Genomic DNA, 18709 nt, shown 5'->3' with positions numbered 1-18709 from the left:
TGTAGTGTGCTTAGCATTAACAAGCTATCAGCAAGAATGCCATGTGCATATATTTCATGCACAGTATTTGCTACATCCATGCTAAAACTAAACTCATTCCTGTTACTTTCAGTTGTGTTACTCCAATGACTCATCTTCGGCTTATGAACCTTGTCAAGAACGAAATAAAGTTGTCTGAAATGGGCTATTACACATTTAAAGTAGTTCCTGGCGCCTATCTCAGCTACAATCGGGCGGAAGGCAGGGTACACCCTGGACAAGTCGCCACCTCATCGCAGGGCCAACACAGATAGACAGACAACATCCACACTCACATTCACACCCTAGGGCCAATTTAGTGTTGCCATTTAGCTCTCATGAAATTGTGCAAACATATATAACGTCATGGTCTGCTTGTGGCTGTGACAAACTAAAGCTTCACCACTTAGGCTGTGTCTACACTAAGCCGGATAACCCCTGAAACGAGGGGTCAGCAACCCACGGCTCTATAGCACCGCCCTAGTGGCTCCCTGGAGCTTTTTCTAAAATGAAAAAAGATTGGGGGGAAAATATATTTGTTGTTTTGATAATGTTTCTGTAGGAAGGCAAAAATGACGCAAATCTTCCTAATCGTTAGAAATCCCACTGTTTGTATTAAACATATTTAATTAATACAGACGTTTTGTTAACGCTATATTATAAAAATATAATGCTATATTAAATAAAAATATAATGCTATATTATAAAAATACAGACGTTTTGTTAACGCTATATTATAAAAAGAAATTAAAAAACAATTTACAAACACAAGCTATGGGATGACATAAGAGGAAACGTGACCCCGGAAGTAAATGCGTCATCCCATAGCTTGTGTTTGTAATTTTTATTTTTATTTTTTTTATAATATAGCGTTAAAAAAATGTCAGTATTTTATAATATAGCATTATATTTTTATAATCATGACCCCGGAAGTAAATGGGGGCGGGGAAGGTTTTTGTAGGGGGGGAAGAAATTTGGCGTGACAGCCAGCACCGTTTTGTCCTACCAATTTTGTTGGCCCTTGAACGCACCGTAGGCTGTTTACATACAACTTTCTCCGACGCTACCACAGAAAGACGAGTTTTATGCCACTCCTATGTCTCATTTTGTCCACCAAACCTTTTATGTTGTGTGTGAATGCACAAAGGTGAGCTTTGTTGATGTTATCCACATGTGTGGAGTGCTAATAATCCATGCTAACATGCTACATAGGCTAGATGTGTGCACACATTGCATTATTATGCTTTGTTTGTAGCTATATTTCAGCTCATTTACTTTCCCTTACGTATGTCCTTTGTGTATTTAATTTTTATTTGCATGCCTCATGGCACATTTTCTGTATGTAATAATGGCTGCATTTCTGCTTGTCTGTCATGCTGTTCCAGACCACAGCAAAGTTTATCATGTTGTTCCAGATCACAGCAAACATGAGCAAGCTTGCAAGGATTGTAATACATCTATTAGAGGACAACCTGTCCTTTCCTTTAACTTGGACACACACATCTATACATTTGGCAGTTGTAAACCAGTAATTTCCAGGAGTTATCTCACCCTCTGAGACACTTACTTAATGTGTTGCCTACATTACAACACTTATATAAGGCGTTTTACTTTTTGCGGCTCCAGACAGATTTTTTGGGGGGTATTTTTGGTCCAATATGGCTCTTTCAACATGTTGGGTTGTTGAACCCTGCCTTGAATGAATAATTATTTAGCCGAAGCCCCGTTTCAGCTACACTAAACTATCGTTTAAGGTCCCCCTCCTTGGACGATTTTTTACACAGGTAAGTGTCTTTTAGCTTTGTATGGACTCACTGATGTTTTACAAACTGAGTTCGTAGAAGAATTGATGCCAGAAAGACACAAGCAGCTTCATAATAAAGCGGTTTCGTATCTCGGAGCTAACCAGTGGAATTTTGGTGGTCGGTCATCCAGACATGCCCGTGTTTCTCCTTCTTCTACATCAGGGGTGCCCACACTTTTTCTGCAGGCGAGCTACTTTTCAATTGACCAACTCGAGGGGATCTAACTCATTTATATTTATTTATTTATGAAAGAGACATTTTTGTAAACAAGTTAAATGTGTTTAATGATAATACAAGCATGTGTAACACATATAGATGTCTTTCTTTCACAAAGACAAGAATATAAGTTGGTGTATTACCTGATTCTGATGACTTGCATTGATTGGAATCAGACAGTAATGATGATAACGCCCACATTTTCAAATGGAGGAGAAAAAAAGGTGTCCTTTCTGTACAATACCACATGAAAGTGGTTGTTTTTTGGCATCTAATTCATCCAGCTTCCATACACTTTACAAGAAAAACATTGGCGGCAAATTCCGTAGCTTGCTTGATTGACATTCACGGCACCCGAGGGTCTTGTGAGATGACGCTGGCTGCTGCCAAATTCATTATTATAAAAAAATGACAGAGAGGAAGGCGAGAAACACTTTTTATTTCAACAGACTTTCGCGCCGTCCCTTCCGTCAAAACTCTAAAGGCCGACTGCACATTTCCTATCTTCACAATAAAAGCCCTGATTCATGCTGCCTGCGCAAACAAAATAAGAGTCTCGGAAAGCTGGCGTGCACAAGTGATGTGCACGCCAGCTTTCTGAGGGATCGATTGTGCACGCCAGTTTTCCGAGACTGTATTTAGTTAGCGCAGGCAGCATGAAGCAGGTCTTTTATTGTGAAGATAGGAAATGTGCAGTCGGCCTTTAGAGTTTTGACGGAAGGTACGGCGCGCGAGTCTGTTGAAATAAAACGTTTTTTTTTTCGCCTTTAATGATCTTGCAGCAGCCAGCGTCATCTCACAAGACCCTCCGGTACCGTGAATGTCATTTAAGTGACGTCTTGGTGAAGATTGATGATCACTAATTTTTAGGTAATTTTTTTTAAAAGCCTGGCTGGAGATCGACTGACACACCCTCCGCGGTCGACTGGTAGCTCGCAATCGACGTAATGGGCACCCCTGTTCTACATGTACAGACGCTTGTAGAAATCACACATAAATACCTTAAGAGAAAGCGATTGCAGCTATTTGGGATACAACACTACTCAGACGGTGTCAGAACGTGGATTATTTTGCAGCTTGCTGCGAGGACTGTTCTCCCGAGGTGCAATCAGACCAGACTAGTCATGGCTTGAAGGTAAGAACATATTTAGTCTTGACTCAAACAAAAAGGCGCTCACAGCGGAGGCACAACTTAGCTAAGGTAACAAAAAACAACCTGAAGTTGAGCGTGCCAAACGCATGTTAAAGCAAAAGCAAAAAACCGAGGACATGAAAAACTTGCTAACTATGACTTAAATAAACAAAACTTACGTGGCAGGGCATGAAGCATGAACTATGGAATAAGAAATGAATGTCAGTAACTATGGCATGAAGAGAATCAGTAATGTCGCCAGGTTGACTACCTGGCAACTACAGGCTTAAATATTAATGCCATAATTAACAGGTGCGTGAGTCCAAACAAATGAGGCAGGTGAAACTAATGAGTTGTCATGGAAACTAAACCAAACCAGGCTGCACAAAAACAGGAACTAAGGGAGTCTTAAACAAACGGAACATAACTAAACAAAACATGACCACAGAACATGCCAGACGGCAAGATAACTTTTGAATATCCAGGTCCGCTGTGATTCTGCTTACCAAAAAAAAAACTGTCCATTTGTCGAAGGACAGACAACGAGAATGCGGGCTCCCGGGGATGTGATAAAAAAAGGCAGCGTGTGCTTTGTATTACCTGGCCGACGAGGGAAAACTACGGAAAACGGCAAACACTTTTGGACCGGCAAAGCAGATTGTATCAGTTATTGCGCTCCATGTACGTATATCTTGGACTTACCATGAATTGATTAACGTGGACCCCGACTTAAACAAGTTGAAAAACTTATTGGGGTGTTACCATTTAGTGGTCAATTGTACGGAATATGTACTGTACTGTGCAATCTACTAATAAAAGTATCAATCAATCAATCAATCAACGTCTTGGTCCAGAGTATTTAAAGTCACAAAAAAATGAATGGACAATGAAGGTGAAAGCAAAATAGTAAAGAGTATCCTGACCAGATATCCAGATCCCTAGATGGATTAATGTCAATCAATCAATCAATCAATGTTTACTTATATAGCCCTAAATCACTAGTGTCTCAAAGGGCTGCACAAACCACTACGACATCCTCGGTAGGCCCACATAAGGGCAAGGAAAACTCACACCCAGTGGGACATCGGTGACAATGATGACTATGAGAACCTTGGAGGGGACGAAAGCAATGGATGTCGAGCGGGTCTAACATGATACTGTGAAAGTTCAATCCATAATGGATCCAACACAGTCGCAAGAGTCCAGTCCAAAGCGGGTCCAACACAGCAGCGAGAGTCCCGTTCACAGCGGAGCCAGCAGGAAACCATCCCAAGCGGAGGCGGATCAGCAGCGCAGAGATGTCCCCAGCCGATACACAGGCGAGCAGTACATGGCCACCGGATATTCTTTATCACATTGTTTACTTTCACATATCCAATAAAGATTTGATTAATTTATAATGGCTCAGGTGTGATTCACTACAATAGGGGCCCACAGCACAATGGATTCCAGCTAATTGAAATACCACAACACTGGATATTGTTCAGATAAGATACATTTACGAACTTGCACACAAAGCAACACTGGAGGTGACTATGATGTGTGCATTTTCCGGGCATGTGTACTAGATCGGCGAGGGGGTCTTAAACGACCATTGTGTGTTGTCAAGGCGTGGACGGTGGTGTGTTTTGTTTTCCCGTGGTGCAAAGCGATTGGAACGGACATGGCGTGAAGGTAAGGACATCTTTAAATTAATAACTCAAAGAAGGGTACAAACGAAAGGCTGAGGTTCAAAACTCGGCTATGAAAACAAAAACTTGCACTAAGGCAAAACTATGGACATAAAACAAAAACTTGCACTGTGGCATGAATTTCTAGGCGCAGTCAAGGCGTTGAGGGGTTCCGGTTTGGTGACCGCAGGATTAGGTCTCTGCTTTTTGCAGATGATGTGGTCCTGATGGCTTCATCTGACCGGGATCTTCAGCTCTCGCTGGATCGGTTCGCAGCCGAGTGTGAAGCGACCGGAATGAGAATCAGCACCTCCAAGTCCGAGTCCATGGTTCTCGCCCGGAAAAGGGTGGAGTGCCACCTCCGGGTTGGGGAGGAGACCCTGCCCCAAGTGGAGGAGTTCAAGTACCTAGGAGTCTTGTTCACGAGTGAGGGAAGAGTGGATCGTGAGATCGACAGGCGGATCGGTGCGGCGTCTTCAGTAATGCGGACGTTGTACCGATCCGTTGTGGTGAAGAAGGAGCTGAGCCGGAAGGCAAAGCTCTCAATTTACCGGTCGATCTACGTTCCCATCCTCACCTATGGTCATGAGCTTTGGGTCATGACCGAAAGGATAAGATCACGGGTACAAGCGGCCGAAATGAGTTTCCTCCGCCGGGTGGCGGGGCTCTCCCTTAGAGATAGGGTGAGAAGCTCTGCCATCCGGGAGGAACTCAAAGTAAAGCCGCTGCTCCTTCACATCGAGAGGAGCCAGATGAGGTGGTTCGGGCATCTGGTCAGGATGCCACCCAAACGCCTCCCTAGGGAGGTGTTTAGGGCACGTCCAACCGGTAGGAGGCCACGGGGAAGACCCAGGACACGTTGGGAAGACTATGTCTCCCGGCTGGCCTGGGAACGCCTCGGGATCCCCCGGGAAGAGCTAGACGAAGTGGCTGGGGGGAGGGAAGTCTGGGTTTCCCTGCTTAGGCTGTTGCCCCCGCGACCCGATCTCGGATAAGCGGAAGATGATGGATGGATGTGGCATGAATAACGAAAAACTTACTTGGAACGAGATATGGGCATGGAGCATGGGCATAGATAGCAAGGGTGTGAAGAGGGTGATGTTTTGCCAGGCTGACTACCTGGCAACTACAGGCTTAAATAGGTGCAGTGATTTAACAGTTTTTTTTTTTATATTTTACTGCTACAGATGACGTTTAAAATGATATTTTGCACTGAAATATATATGGCAGCAAACATGAATAATGAAAGTGAACTGGCCACACAGCAAGAGAGACTATATATTTAAGTACAGACTGTATATACTCGTAATATCACATGAAGTACCATCCAGTAATGAGAGACACAAAAGCTAACTTCCATAAATTCTTGGTCCAGAGGGCCTATGGCGCACATATAATCATATCTAATTATCCAGACCCGTTCTTTTTTTTACCTATGGCCATGAAGTCTTCAACATCTCCTGGCATAAGTGTGGCCAAAGGGCCGGCATATAGAAGCAGTCCGTCATCTTCCTCTGTCATGAACTCCAGGGAAAGATGGCTATCAAAGCATGGCTTTATGGGGGGAAACCAGGCGTAGCCGTTGCCATGGAAACTACGTCTTGACTGCTGGCAGTCTGGCCCATCATGCTGAGGAGGGCATTGGCACCTGTGGCAACGTGGAAAAAGACAAAACAGGAGACATTTGAGTGTTGGAATCGGAACATGGCAACTGTTTGTTGACTTTGTTACAGCGTCATTGTCAATAAATACCGTATTTCCTTGAATTGCCGCAGGGCATATAGTATGCGCCTGCCTTGAATAACTCGCTTCTCAAAATAATTCGCGCATGCTTAGTATTACCGCCTGGTCAAACTCGTGACGTCTCAAGTGAGACTTCCCCTGTCATCATTTTCAAAATGGAGGAGGCTGATTTCAATACCGGTAATTTGAAATTGCATAAAGGGAAGACGATTAAGAGCTATTCAGTAGGATTTAAGGTCCAAGCTTACATCACACTCAAATTTTTACTGCATGCCTTTGGTAAGTGTCGTAGTGAGAAGAGGTTTTTCAATAATTAGCACATGCTTACTTTTACCGCATGCCTTTGGTAAGCGCCGGAGTGAGAAGAGGTTTTAAATTAATTAGCGCCCCGGCGGCAATTCAAGGAAATATGGTAGTTTGAGAAAGCAATCATATTTTTCTGCCGCCAATCAATCCAACTGAAATAATTACAATTCTTACGAGTGCTACGAACGCTACATGACTTAGGTCTGTTTTTGTTTTTCTTCCATCCCCGCAGTTAAACCCGCTGCAATATAATTGGTTCTGTTTTTCATCTCCTCTTACCATGGAGCACACCATAATCTACTTTCAAACTTGTTTTCTTTAGAACGTTCCAGTGCTTTCTGCCTTCAGATTTCTTTCTTCAATTATTTTATTTTGAAAACAAATTTGGGAATAAATTTGTCAGTTTTAAATGTATTTTTTCTATGTGTTTTATAAGACAAAGTTCTGGATCATTATTGGTATAGCTCGGTTGGTAGAGTGGCCGTGCCAGCAACTTGAAGGTTGCAGGTTCGATCCCCGCTTCCGCCATCCTAGTCACTGCCGTTGTGTCCTTGGGCAAGATACTTTACCCACCTGCTCCCAGTGCCACCCACACTGGTTTAAAAAATGTAAAATTGGATATTGGGTTTCACTATGTAAAGCGCTTTGAGTCACTAGAGAAAATCAATCAATCAATCAATCAATATTTACTTATATAGCCCTAAATCACTAGTGTCTCAAAGGGCTGCACAAACCACCACGCTATCCTCGGTAGGCCCACATAAGGGCAAGGAAAACTCACACCCAGTGGGACGTCGGTGACAATGATGACTATGAGAACCTTAGAGAGGAGGAAAGCAATGGATGTCGAGCGGGTCTAACATGATACTGTGAAAGTTCAATCCACAATGGATCCAACACAGTCGCGAGAGTCCAGTCCAAAGCAGAGCCAGCAGGAAACCATCCCAAGCGGAGGCGGATCAGCAGCGCAGAGATGTCCCCATCCGATACACAGGCAAGCAGTACATGGCCACCGGATCGGACCGGACCCCCTCCACAAGGGAGAGTGGGACATAGAAGAAAAAGAAAAGAAACGGCAGATCAACTGGTCTAAAAAGGGAGTCTATTTAAAGGCTAGAGTATACAAATGAGTTTTAAGGTGAGACTTAAATGCTTCTACTGAGGTAGCATCTCGAACTGTTACCGGGAGGGCATTCCAGAGTACTGGAGCCCGAACGGAAAACGCTCTATAGCCCGCAGACTTTTTTGGGGCTTTGGGAATCACTAACAAGCCGGAGTCCTTTGAACGCAGATTTCTTGCCGGGACATATGGTACAATACAATGGGCAAGATAGGATGGAGCTAGACCGTGTAGTATTTTATACGTAAGTAGTAAAACCTTAAAGTCACATCTTAAGTGCACAGGAAGCCAGTGCAGGTGAGCCAGTACAGGTGTAATGTGATCAAACTTTCTTGTTCTTGTCAAAAGTCTAGCAGCCGCATTTTGTACCAACTGTAATCTTTTAATGCTAAAGCGCTATATAAATATAATTCACTTCACACTTCACTATGATGCCAGAACACTGCCAGTATTTTATGGTATTGAAAAAAAATGGCATTGTAGAAAAAAAATGGATTGACACTGAAACAAGTATTGGTATTATGAAATTTTGAATTAAAAAAATCAAAACACAAATATTCCAAAAAAAACCCAACATGATTTGTGGACCTTTTTTGTAAAAAAAGAAAATATTTACAGTAAATATATATTTTACATTATATATTTTTTTGTGGATCACTTGTTTTATGGTCTCTTTTTTTTAATACCACTTTTCAGATTTTTTTTTTTTACTAGACTGTTTTTGTTTTTTTGACCGTTATTTTCAAGTTAATAGTTTTCTGATTCACAAATCTCTATAGGTCCACTAATAGCGTTTTGTGTATAAAATAAAAAGGCTAATCTTTATTGCTGAAAAACTGTTAAGGTGAGTAAAACCCTTAAACCTCTAAAAAGAGAGGTATATGTATCAATGACAAACACCTCATTCAATCACTGGGATGGATGAGATGGGCTGGTTGATCTCCTCTGGTCTCCCTGGTGGAATGTAAGACAAGGTGGCTTTCGCTGATAATGTCAGAACCATCTATTGCCATTCTGTGTCTGAGGAGAGCTGTGTGTACTGAGGGCCCAATTCTCTTTATTCTGCAGCACATGTCAGGAATACTGATCTATACTATATTTATATATATATATATATATATATATATATATATATATATATATATATATATATGAAGAGTTCATATGCAAAAGCAGATAAATCCATTTTGACCGATTCTGTATATTAACGATTTTCTGCCTGCTGGTGTTGTCGGTACATGTACAAGCGTGCAATGGTTTATTTAATATCAACATAAGCAAGTCATGAAAGCCTAAACTTTTAAGAAATGCTGATGTAATGAATGGCTTTCAAGTAAGAGTGGTTGATGTGGTTTTACGTCAAAAGCAGATATATCCAAATTATGATATGTCGCAAAAACAGATTATCTCCAAAATCGTTTTCTTTGCGGTCGTTATTTCGCATAATATTCAATATAAAGATAGAGAGAAAAACAGAACGTGAAATGTATCGAAAGCCACATTTCAACGTAACACCTGTTCACATTTCTTTACTTCATTATTTAACAGTTTGGATCCCTTGGTACGTATAAATCCAGCTGTCCCTGCGAACATTGTTTTTTCGTACTTGCTAACCGGACATGCTTTTTTGGAACTGTGACCTCACATATTTACCTTGTGCTTTCAGCACAAAATGAAAAAACAAAAAAAAACAGTGTTGCAATGAAGACAATGTTTTATTAATAAAACAACCACAAATTCTCAACCTGGTTTGCCTATCCAAAACACTCCTGTGCAGATAACAGCTCACTCATCATCGCTATCGACATTAGCTCCATGCTCGACAACATCGTTTAACGCAGCGGTGTAAAACTCACGGACACGCGTGCTAGCGCCAACATCAAATAACTTCAACAGGTCAGTTTTTTTCGCTGGCTTAACAGTTTTGTTCACAGGAGAAGCTTCCAAATTATTCATGCGTGGATAACAACTCTGAGTGAGTCCGTGCGCGACCCCATTTTGTTTGTCACGTGATCCCGTACTGCAGCGCTGGTTGGGCAAACGGATATATCGGCTTTTGTGGTAGATGATCCATGGCGCTTATCGGCCCTTGCAATAAATCGCTGAACTAAATGACGTTAAAAGCGGCATTTGTCCGCATTTGCAAACAAATTGATTTTGGTATACCACAATAGAAGTGGCGGACTATATATTACCGAGGCTGGGCTAAACTTTATCAAAATGGCGTTTATCGGTTTTTGCGTATGAACTCTTCATTTATATAAGGGCTGTGAATCTTTGGGTGTCCCACGATTCAATTCAATATCGATTCTTGGGGTCACAATTCGATAATATATAGATTTTTTCGATTCGATTCTCGATTCAAAAACGATATTTTTCCGATTCAAAACAATTCTGTATTCATTCAATACATAGGATTTCAGCAGGATCTACCCCAGTCTGCTGACATGCTAGCAGAGTAGTAGATTAAAAAAAAAAAAAAAAAGCTTTTATAATTGTAAAGGACAATGTTTTATCAACTGATTGCAATAATGTAAATTTGTTTTAACTATTAAACAAACCAAAAATATGACTTATTTTATCTTTGTGAAAACATTGGACACAGTGTGTTGTCAAGCTTATGAGATGTGATGCAAGTGTAAATAAATAAATAAATGATAAATGGGTTGTACTTGTATAGCGCTTTTCTACCTTCAAGGTACTCAAAGCGCTTTGACACTACTTCCACATTCACCCATTCACACACACATTCACACACTGATGGGGGGAGCTGCCATGCAAGGCGCCAACCAGCACCCATCAGGAGCAAGGGTGAAGTGTCTTGCTCAGGACACAACGGACGTGACGAGGTTGGTACTAGGTGGGAATTGAACCAGGGACCCTCCGGTTGCGCACGGCCACTCTTCCACTGCGCCACGCCGTCAAAGGGGTTAAAAACAGTGGAGATCAGTTCCCAGTGGCTTGTTGAATTTTTTTGAAGTTTTTTTCAAAATGTTATCGGTCACTGTTCTTTTTTTATTATTTTTATAAATGTCTAATGATAATGTCAATGAGGGATTTTTAATCACTATGCTGAAATTATAACTAATATTGATACTGTTGTTGATAATATTCATTTTTGTTTCACTACTTTTGGTTTGTTCTCGTGTCGTGTTTGTGTCTCCTCTCAATTGCTCTGTTTATTGCAGTTCTGAGTGTTGCTGGGTCAGGTTCGGTTTTGGAAAAAAAATAAATAAAAATAAAAATAAAAATAATAAAAAAATTGATTTTTTTAAAAATGAGAATCGATTCTGAATCGCACAACATAAACGATTCGATTCGTATCAATTTTTCCCCACACCCCTAATATATATATATATATATATATATATATATATATATATATATATATATAATGATGGCGTATGCAGAGTGAAGTTTTTTGCATACATACAGTCGTGGTCAAAAGTGTACATAGAATTGTAAAGAACATAATGTCATGGCTGTCCTGAGTTTCCAATAATTTCTACAACTCTTATTCTTTTGTGATAGAGTGATTGGAGCACATACTTGTTTGTTTGTCACAAAAAACATTAATGAAGTTTGGTTCTTTTATGAATTTATTATGGGTTTTGTGAAAATGTGACCAAATCTGCTGGGTCAAAAGTATACATACAGCAATGTTAATATTTGCTTACATGTCCCTTGGCAAGTTTCACTGCAATAAGGCGCTTTTGGTAGCCATCCACAAGCTTCCGGTTGAATTTTTGACCACTCCTCTTGACAAAATAGCTCAATTTTTGTTTCATCGGACCACAGAACTTTCCTCCAGAAGGTCTTATCTTTGTCTATGTGATGTCAGAGGTAACAGAAATTGAGCAGTTTGGCCACAATACCCAGCAATATGTTTGGAGAGGATAAGGTTGACGCCTTAATTCTGGGAGCACCATGCCTACTGTCAAGCATGGTGGTGGTAGTATTATACTCCCAGCCTGGTATGCTGCCGATGGAACTGGTACAATGAAAAAGGAGGATTACCTCCCAATTTTTTCAGGACAACCAGTATAGCTCGGTTGGTAGAGTGGCCGTGCCAGCAACCTCAGGGTTCCAGGTTCGATCCTCGCTTCCGCCATCCTAGTCACTGCCGTTGTGTCCTCGGGCAAGACACTTTACCCGCCTGCTTCCAGTGACACCCACACTGGTTTAAATGTAATTTAGATATTGGGTTTTTACCATGTTAAAGTGATTTGAGTCACTACAGAAAAGCGCTATATAAATATAAATCAATTCACTTCACTTCAACTTAAAATAAAGCTGTTTGTTAACGGCCTACTGAAATGAGATTTTCTTATTCAAACGGGGATAGCAGGGCCGTTCTGTGTGTCACACTTGATCATTTTGCGTTATTGCCATAAAGTTTGCAACTTTTGGTCGCTAATAGAAAAGCCCTGCCTTTATCGGAAGTAGCAGACGATGACGTCACAAGGGTGAGGGCTCCTCACGTCCTCACATTGTTTTTAATGGGAGCCTCCAGCAGCAACAGCTATTCAGACCGAGAAAACCACAATTTCCCCATTAATTTGAGCGAGGATGAAGGATTTGTGGATGATGATATTGATAGCAACGGACTAGGAAAAAAAGTAAAAAAAAAAAAAAAAAGGCAATTGCATTGGGATGGATTCAGATGTTTTTAGACACATTTACTAGGATAATTCTGGGAAATCCGTTATCTTTCTATTGTGTTGCTTGTGTTTTAGTGAGATTAAATAGTACCTGATAGTCGGAGGGGTAATAATAATAATAGATTAGATTTATATAGCACTTTTCTATTATTAAATACTCTAAGCGCTCACAGAGAAGTGGGAACCCATCATTCCTTCACAACTGGTGGTGGTAAGCTACATTTGTATCCACGCTGCCCTGGGGTAGACTGACGGCCCCTCCGACCACCACCAATCATTCATTCATCATTCATTCACCAGTGTGAGCGGCACCGGGGGCAAGGGTGAAGTGTCCTGCCCAAGGACACAACGGCAGCGATTTGGATGTCAATAGGTGGGAAGCAAACCTGCAACCCTCAGTTTTCTGGCACGGCCGCTCTACCCACTACGCCAGGGGCGCTCACACTTTTTCTGCAGGCGAGCTACTTTTCAATTGACCAAGTCGAGGGGATCTACCTCATTCCTATTTATAATTTATATTTATTTATTTATGAAAGAGACATTTTTGTTAACAAGTTAATGGTGTTTAATGATAATACAAGCATGTTTAACACACATAGATTCCTTTCTTTCATGAAGACAAGAATATAAGTTGGTGTATTACCTGATTCTGATGACTTGCATTGATTGGAATTAGACAGTAATGATGATAACGTCCGCATTTTCAAATGGAGGAAAAAAAAAGTGGAGGAGTTCAAGTACCTAGGAGTCTTGTTCACGAGTGGGGGAAGAGTGGATCGTGAGATCGACAGGCGGATCGGTGCGGCGTCTTCAGTAATGCGGACGTTGTACCGATCCGTTGTGGTGAAGAAGGAGCTGAGCCGGAAGGCAAAGCTCTCAATTTACCAGTCGATCTACGTTCCCATCCTCACCTATGGTCATGAGCTTTGGGTCATGACCGAAAGGATAAGATCACGGGTACAAGCGGCCGAAATGAGTTTCCTCCGCCGTGTGGCGGGGCTCTCCCTTAGAGATAGGGTGAGAAGCTCTGCCATCCGGGAGGAACTCAAAGTAAAGCCGCTGCTCCTCCACGTCGAGAGGAGCCAGATGAGGTGGTTCGGGCATCTGGTCAGGATGCCACCCGAACGCCTCCCTAGGGAGGTGTTTAGGGCACGTCCAGCCGGTAGGAGGCCACGGGGAAGACCCAGGACACGTTGGGAAGACTATGTCTCCCGGCTGGCCTGGGAACGCCTGGGGATCCCCCGGGAAGAGCTAGACGAAGTGGCTGGGGAGAGGGAAGTCTGGGTTTCCCTGCTTAGGCTGTTGCCCCCGCGACCCGACCTCGGATAAGCGGAAGAAGATGGATGGATGGATGGATGAAAAAAGTCCTCCTTTCTGTCCAATACCACATGAAAGTGGTTGGATTTGGCATCTCATTTGTCCAACTTGCATACTCGTTTTTAAACACTTTGTTATGAGAGTAGCATATGTGTGTGGCCCTTTAATGTCTGGCAGCAGGTGAGTGACGTCAGTGAGTGTGCGGGTGGGCAAGCAAGTGAGAAAGCGGTCGCTGAGGGCGGGGGAGAAATACATTGGCATCAAACTCCGTAGCTTGCTAGCTTTCTGAGACTCTTATTTTGTTAGCACAGGCAGGATGAAACAGGTCTTTTATGGTGAAGACAGGAACTGTGCAGTCGGTCTTTAGAGTTTTGACAGTAGGTACGGAGTCTCTAGAAATAAAATGTGTTTCTATGCGTCCGCCCTGTTAGTGATTTTTTTCTTAAATATGAGCTCGCAGCAGCCAGCGTCATCTCACAAGATCCTCGGGTGCCGAGAATGTCAAACAACTGACGAAAGTGAAGTCTTGGTATGATTGATGATTGCTCATTTTTATGTACATTTTTTAATGCCTGGCTTGAGATCGACTGACACACCCTCCGAGATCGACCAGTCGATCGCGATCGACGTAATGCCCACCCCTGCACTTCGCCATGCCGCCCTACAGATGTGGCCACGGGTGTGTTGAGGCCAATCTCTGAGGGAAGTCGACGTCAGCTGCATGGACGGCGCAAGCTCAGGTAAGAGGCGACTTTTTACCACAATTTTCTCACCGAAACCTGCCGGTTGACAAGTGGTCGGGATCCATGTTCGCTTGACCGCTCTGATCCAGAGTATCAATCAATCAATCAATCAATGTTTACTTATATAGCCCTAAATCACTAGTGTCTCAAAGGGCTGCACAAACCACTACGACATCCTCGGTAGGAAAACTCACACCCAGTGGGACGTCGGTGACAATGATGACTATGAGAACCTTGGAGAGGAGGAAAGCAATGGATGTCGAGCGGATCTAACAGGATACTGTGAAAGTTCAATCCACAATGGATACAACACAGTCACGAGAGTCCAGTCCAAAGAGGATCCAAGACACAGCAGCGAGAGTCCCGTTCACAGCGGAGCCAGCAGGAAACCATCCCAAGCGTAGGCGGACCAGCAGCGCAGAGATGTCCCCAGCCGATACACAGGCGAGCAGTACATGGCCACCGGATCGGACCGGACCCCCTCCACAAGGGAGAGTGGGACATAGAAGAAAAAGAAAAGAAACGGCAGATCAACTGGTCTAAAAAGGGAGTCTATTTAAAGGCTAGAGTATACAAATGAGTTTTAAGGTGAGACTTAAATGCTTCTACTGAGGTGGCATCGCGAACTGTTACCGGGAGGGCATTCCAGAGTACTGGAGCCCGAACGGAAAATGCTCTATAGCCCGCAGACTTTTTTTGGGCTTTGGGAATCACTAATAAGCCGGAGTCCTTTGAACGCAGATTTCTTGCCGGGACATATGGTACAATACAATCGGCAAGATAAGATGGAGCTAGACCGTGTAGTATTTTATACGTAAGTAGTAAAACCTTAAAGTCACATCTTAAGTGCACAGGAAGCCAGTGCAGGTGAGCCAGTACAGGCGTAATGTGATCAAACTTTCTTGTTCTTGTCAAAAGTCTAGCAGCCGCATTTTGTACCAACTGTAATCTTTTAATGCTAGACATGGGGAGACCCGAAAATAATACGTTACAGTAGTCGAAGCTTCACCTCCGGGAATTTTTAAACAAGGAATCGCCGTGTGTTTGTGTGGCTAAAGGCTAAAGCTTCCCACCTACATCTTTCTTCTTTGACGTCTCCATTATTAATTGAACAAATCGCAAAAGATTCAGCAACACAGATGTTCAGAATACTGTGTAATTGCGCGATGAAAAGAGACGACTTTTGATGCTGCGCTAATATGTCCTGGCAGTCTGCGACGTTTTCAACAAGAAACTCTGCGGGATATCTATAAATGCAATTTAGTAAACTAAAAAGGCCGTATTGGCATGTGTTGCAATGTTAATATTTCATCATTGATGTATAAACTATCAGACTGCGTGGTCGCTAGTAGTGGCTTTCAGTAGGCCTTTAAGCTTGCAAGAATAGTGAACATTAAATGTTTGACTTGACCGCGTTTATATGAGAACACGTACTATTCGGCTTACATGGGAGAGTTTTTCTTTCCACATAACAGGGTCTCATTGCAGCAAAACAGCTCCACCAGAAACAACTTTAAAAAAGATAAATAGGGGGGGTTAGAACAGGTTCTGTGCATCCCCGCTTTGAAGACTACGCCTCTGACAAACTTGTAGGTTCATGTAAAAGGAATTAAATTAGATTTTCTGAAGTTGTGCGCATAGAGGGAAGGCCCCCGAGTTGGACTAATCCCCCTGCCCTATATTTATTTAATCCGGGCATTAGTGTTAGCATGGAATGTACCGCATGCTGACTCCACTGAGTCTCATGGAGATCAACTCATTTTAAAGACGTCTCAATAATTACGGGCGCGCCTGCCGAGTTCCAAGATTCATAATTTATGGTAATGGCCGGGATGCCTCGGCATGACCTTGGTTCTATTTATTTTATTGGTGTCAAACGATGATTAAAAGGAAAAATCGGATTATTTATCATTTTGAATCTGAATTAAACGTGATTTATCAAAGTAAATTACATCCGTGCATATTCTAAATTACGATTACTTTAAAAATTACCCCCAGTTATTTAATTCCTACAATTTAATTGTAGGAATGTAACGCAAGAATAGTGCTTACAAAGTACAAAGAAGAAGTATTATGAGAAGTATTATGAGAAACACAAAGTACAAAGAAGAAGTATTAAGAGAAGTATTATGAGAAACACTGCGTTCAAAGGACTCCGGCTTATTAGTGATTCCCAAAGCCCAAAAAAAGTCTGCGGGCTATAGAGCGTTTTCCGTTCGGGCTCCAGTACTCTGGAATGCCCTCCCGGTAACAGTTCGAGATGCTACCTCAGTAGAAGCATTTAAGTCTCACCTTAAAACTCATTTGTATACTCTAGCCTTTAAATAGACTCCCTTTTTAGACCAGTTGATCTGCCGTTTCTTTTCTTTTTCTTCTATGTCCCACTCTCCCTTGTGGAGGGGGTCCGGTCCGATCCAGTGGCCATGTACTGCTCGCCTGTGTATCGGCTGGGGACATCTCTGCGCTGCTGATCCGCCTCCGCTTGGGATGGTTTCCTGCTGGCTCCGCTGTGAACGGGACTCTCGCTGCTGTGTTGGATCCGCTTTGGACTGGACTCTCGCGACTGTGTTGGATCCATTATGGATCGAACTCTCACAGTATCATGTTAGACCCGCTCGACATCCATTGCTTTCCTCCTCTCCAAGGTTCTCATAGTCATCATTGTCACCGACGTCCCACTGGGTGTGAGTTTTCCTTGCCCTTATGTGGGCCTACCGAGGATGTCGTAGTGGTTTGTGCAGCCCTTTGAGACACTAGTGATTTAGGGCTATATAAGTAAACATTGATTGATTGATTGAAACTTATTGAAAATAAGATATTCTTCATCTTAGTATGTTAATAATGACTGAAATAATTAAGTACATGTTAGAAAACTGCTGTGTTAATCACTCATAGATGTCATTTTGCTATTTTGATATTTTGCTGTAAAGAAGGTCAGTGAATAATTGTATATATTGTGGGCGCTCTGAAGTGGAAAAGGGGTAGGATTAAATAAGCTTTGCTTCTTCCTACTCCTTTTCGGACATGATGTATTGTGAAGTGAAGTGAATTATATTTATATAGCGCTTTTCTCTAGTGACTCAAAGCGCTTTACATAGTGAAACCCAATATCTAATTTACATTTAAACCAGTGTGGGTGGCACTGGGAGCAGGTGGGTAAAGTGTCTTGCCCAAGGACACAACGGCAGTGACTAGGATGGCGGAAGCGGGAATCGAACCTGCAACCCTCAAGTTGCTGGCACGGCCACTCTACCAACCGAGCTATGCCGCCCCATTGTGTATTGCGAAATGATGAATTTAACTGATGTATAATGTTGTATTTATGTCATGTTCGAAATAAACTAAGAAAAGAAAAGAAAAGAAAAATTTTAAAAATGTATTTTATTTGCTTGAAACTTGATGTTTGCCTTTTCTGATTTATAAACATTATTACAATGTTGGATATGCATATTAAACTTAGACTTATAGACAAACTTTAATGATCCACAAGGGGAATTGTTCCACACAGTAGCTCAGTTACAAAGGATGGAAAGGATAATGCAGGTATAAAATAAACTAAAAATGTACCACAATGACAACAGCTTGCACACACCTAAGCCCGCTAAGTTTTGCTGGCTTTTTTTTTAAGGTTGGCTGCATTTTGACTTCATAGTAAAGTGGACGTACTGATTAGACACAGAGTACTGAGAGCCTTCCTCTCTACTTCAGGCTGTCAGATTGTTATGGCTTATATTCATTATTGTCTAATGCGGTGGTTCTCAACCTTTTTTTCAGTGATGTACCCCTTTTAAACATTTTTTTTAATTCAAGTACCCCCTAATCAGAGCAAAGCATTTTTGGTTGAAAAAAAATAAAGCTAAAGAAGTAAAATACAGCACTATGTCATCTGTTTCTGATTTATTAAATTGTATAACAGTGCAAAATATTGCTAATTTGTAGTGGTCTTTCTTAAACTATTTGGAAAAAAAAATGTATAAA

At 42.0% G+C, this 18709-nt stretch overlaps 1 protein-coding gene across 2 annotated transcripts in view; it reads right to left on the bottom strand.

The window, feature by feature from the left end:
- LOC133563617 (neural-cadherin-like) overlaps positions 1-18709 on the bottom strand; it is a 487520-nt gene that overhangs the window by 136472 nt on the left and 332339 nt on the right. For both annotated transcript variants that reach the window (XM_061917839.1, XM_061917840.1), the window contains one exon: positions 6275-6489. In XM_061917839.1, the coding sequence (XP_061773823.1) occupies positions 6275-6489 (215 nt within the window). The remainder of the gene's footprint in view (positions 1-6274; positions 6490-18709) is intronic.

Source organism: Nerophis ophidion, linkage group LG12, assembly GCF_033978795.1.
Source record: "Nerophis ophidion isolate RoL-2023_Sa linkage group LG12, RoL_Noph_v1.0, whole genome shotgun sequence".
NCBI lineage: Eukaryota > Metazoa > Chordata > Actinopteri > Syngnathiformes > Syngnathidae > Nerophis > Nerophis ophidion.
Note: the sequence above shows the minus strand (reverse complement) of the source record. Positions and strands in the feature narration are given on the sequence as shown.